This window comes from Macrotis lagotis, chromosome 4 (assembly GCF_037893015.1).
Source record: "Macrotis lagotis isolate mMagLag1 chromosome 4, bilby.v1.9.chrom.fasta, whole genome shotgun sequence".
Lineage (NCBI taxonomy): Eukaryota > Metazoa > Chordata > Mammalia > Peramelemorphia > Peramelidae > Macrotis > Macrotis lagotis.
Genome location: NC_133661.1, coordinates 43,630,815 through 43,634,920, shown reverse-complemented (window position 1 = coordinate 43,634,920; position 4,106 = coordinate 43,630,815). Strand labels below are relative to the sequence as shown.

Sequence of the window (4,106 nt, the reverse complement as noted above, 5' to 3'; positions counted from 1 at the left end):
ATTCTTATAAATTTGACTCAGTTTCTATTTATCTGAGAAATAAGGCCTTTATCAAAAATACTTGCTGCAAGATTAAGATAATTTTATCTTATTAGAACTGAGTAGCAGTAGACTATCTTATGAGGAAATGAATTTCTTATTATTTGAAATTTTAATGAAACGTATTTATGATTAACTGAAATAGATGACCTTCAAATGTTAAAGTTCTGACTATCTCAACAACTTCATCTTGTAAACAGTATCTCTAAAAGCTAGTTTGAACTGCTTATTTCATAAAATATAAATGAAGGGGTTCAATACAGGTGTAATTACAGTGTTCATGAGAGCTGCCTCCCTGTTGATGTCTAATCTGTTGGTTTGATTGGGTTTTATATATATAAAAATGCAGCTACCATACATTAGAGAGAGGACAATGAGGTGAGAGGAACAGGTGGAGAAAGCTTTCTGGTGTTCCTTAGCTGATGGGAGATGCATAATTGTGATTGTAATATTGATATAACAAATGATGGTGACAGTAAGAGAGGACAGAATGATGACCAAAGCAAGAACAAAAGCCAATGATTCAACAGCACTTGTGTCTGAGAATGAGAGTTTTGTCAGAGGACCAAGATCACATAAGAAATGTTTGATGATATTTGAATCACAGAAGGATAGTTGAGACACTTTTACCATCAGACCCGTTGTTATTATGATCCCCATACTGCAACAGTACAAGATAAGAAAGAAGCAGACCTTCATTGTCATGATACTAGGGTAACGCAGAGGGTTGCAAATTGCCATGTATCGGTCAATTGACATCACAGCTATAAGAAAGAAGTCTGTGATTCCAAGAGAAATAAAGACAAAGACTTGAGTGAAGCAAGCAGCAAAGGAAATGGTTTGCATACCTGAGAGAAAGATTGCCAGCAATTTGGGAATAACACTTGTTGTAAAACAGCATTCCAGGAAAGAGAAACCACTGAGGAAAAGATACATTGGTATTTGGAGACGATGGTCCATCCACACAATCATGACAATGAGTATATTACCTATGACTGACAGAAGATATAGCAGCAGAAGGACAACAAAGAGGAGTTTCCCCAGGCGCTGGACAGCTGGAAATCCCTCTAAGATGAATTCTTCAACATTTGTCTCATTTCTCATTTTCAACATCTTATTATGGAACCTATAAAACAGAAAGACTCTTTTGGTTCAGTGTACTTTCAACTTTCCCTAATTATATATATTATGCTAAGGCTAGGTACAGGAGTGCACTGGCTTATTACAATTCAGTCTTTGCCTCAAAAAAACTTTTAATTGGTTGTTTACAAGAAAACTATATGAAGCAGAAAGATACACACAGGGTAAAGGTAAAAAGACTGGAGCAGAATATATTATTGTTCAGTTAAATTTAAAAAAGGAAGCAGCAATCCGGATTTCTAATACAACCAAAGCAGAAATAGATCTAATTAAAAGGGATAAGGAAGGAAAAAGACATTGTAATACTAACTCTACCTAATATATATACATATATATATATAAATATATACATATATATATATTTGTGAAATTTTGTGAAATATTCCTTATAATGCTCAACAATTGAGAATGGCTGAACAAGTTATGGTATATGAATCTTATGGAGTACTATTGAAATAAGAAAACATGAGTTACTTGACCTCAAAAAAACCTGGAAAGACTTGCATGAACTGATGTTCAATGAAGTGTGCAGAACCAGAACCTTGTTCACATCAACAGCAACATTGTGAGATCAATAACTCTGATGGAAGCAATTACTCTCAGCAGTTCAATGATTAAGGACAATCCTCAGAGACCTGTTAAGGGACATGTCATCTACATCCAGAGAAAAATTATGGATTTTGAATGCAGAGCAAAGCATACTATGTTCACTTTATAAAACTTCTTTTATATTTTTCTTGTCTCTTATGGTTTTCCTCCTTTAGTTCTAATTCTTCTTTCAGAACACAACTAATATGGAAATATGTTAAACACTATTGTACATATATAACCTATATAAAATATTTGCTACCAAGAGGAGGAGATAGGGAAGGGAAGATGGTAGGAAAATGACATATTTAAAAGTTTTCAAAAGGATGAATGAAGAAAACTGTCTTTGTATATAATTAGAAAATGAGGTTTTTTAAAAATAAAATCTTATAATTGAAGAGAGATCTTTAAGTACTCAAATAATTCCTATAGTTGGACAATTATTGAGATTCAGAATGGATAAATGGATGACTTGAGAAATTCAACATAGGAATTCTTCTCTGCACAGGGGCACAAAAAGGTATATAGGATGAAAATATTCCATACATTGGAGTTAGAATGAATAAAAGTCTGAAGATAGGAAGATACAGGATGTGATCAAGGATATAACATAGGGATCAGCAAAGCATTTATTGAGCACTTATGATGTACCAAATATTGAACTAAACATTTAGGCCACAAAGAAATACAAAAGACAGTCCCTAGGATCAGGTATATAATAATCAATAACCTCTTATCATAATGTATAGAGTATGTAAAGGGCCATGTTATGAAATTAGAGCATAAAGGCTTATTCTATGACATCAAATTCCAAATACAATTACAATTCATTGAATGCATTCTTTTATCTCCTGATAGGATGTTTTCAAATACATGAAAATCATTTGCTTAATGTAAATTTAATAAATCAAATCTGATTTAATGCAATAAACAGTTTTAAACACTCTATATGCAATGCACTAAGGATAAAAAGGTAAAATCCAAACTTGTTCCTGCCTTCAGGGAGATTGCTTTCTAATTGAAGGGATAATACATATAAACAAAGAAGTTTATCTAAAGCAAAAAAGAGAAAAATGAATATAACCTTATCTTCAATTTCAGTCTTTAGTTATTTAGCTTTTACATTAAATTGTGTGCTTATAATATTTGATTGGTGATAAATTCATTTTTAAAATATTTCTTTAATTTAATATTTGGATAATGAATAGGAAATATTACTATAACTATTTATCTGTCATCTGGGGATCAGCCCAGGTATTGGTGAGACTCATTCCCAGAATTCACTGACTACAGCAAACTTTGAAAGAGTGCAATTGGCAGCCAGCTGACCCACCAGTGAATTGATTCATGAAGTTTGAGTTAGGTAGATCTGAGTGTAAATTTGAACTTTAACATTTAATAAATATTTGCCTTACATGAAGTACTTAAACTCTGCCTCAGTTTCCTCACTTGTACAGTGGGAATAATAATAGAACTTATCTCGCAGCATTGTTAGGATTAAATGAGAACTAGGAAGGCACCATTCTCTCCCCTCCCTATTTGAAACTGTTAAGAAGTTGGAGTTTAGGGGCAGCTAGGTGGTACAGTGGATAGTGTATCACCCATGGAGTCAGGAGTACCTGAGTTCAAATCTGACCTCAGATACTTAATAATTACCTAACTGTGTGACCTTGGGCAAGTCACTTAACCCCATTGCTTTAAATAAATAAAATTAAATTAAATTTAAAAAAAGAAATTGGAGTTTATAGAGAATACTTTATTTTCCCAGAATCAAGGAGCTAATGTCTTCTGAATGGCTTACCAACACTACTCAATGCCTCTTTACAGATAATACTCTGCCTTCAAAGAAATGATTTTTATCATATAATAGTATCTGACTCAAATTATAATTCCAGGCGATGCTGTGCATGGCATGTTAGAACAGAATCAGAACTCAATTCAAACCATAATCACTAAAATGTTATTTGCCTCAGTTTCCTCATCTATAATATGGAAATAACAATAATTCCTTTCTCCCAGTTTGTTTTGATTATAAAATGAACTAACATTTAAAGAACAGTATAAAAGTTAGCATTATTACATCATGTACATTCCAAACAAGAAGAATTAAGATCACAAAATCAAAATGACCATACCTCCTTTAGGTAAATGTGCAGGGAAAGGAATTTCTTAAATCCACAGAGGTGTTTTCTTTTGCATTTCCTTAGTCTCTATAATTATTAAGTTCATCACATGCATGATAGGAAAACCATTTTTTATGATCTGGCTTTAATTTTCTGGAAGGAATGAAGAGTTATTATGAACAGGGAGAGCCGTTAAAATATAGAGATTAAAAGGAG

General features: G+C 32.6%; 1 protein-coding gene across 1 annotated transcript; it reads right to left on the bottom strand.

Moving 5' to 3' along the window:
- Positions 1 to 270: 270 nt before the first annotated feature.
- LOC141523080 (olfactory receptor 6E1-like) lies at positions 271 to 1,152 on the bottom strand. Its single transcript, XM_074236361.1, has one exon. The coding sequence runs from the start codon at positions 1,150 to 1,152 to the stop codon at positions 271 to 273; it is 882 nt and encodes a 293-aa protein (XP_074092462.1).
- Between the last annotated feature and the right edge of the window lie 2,954 nt (positions 1,153 to 4,106).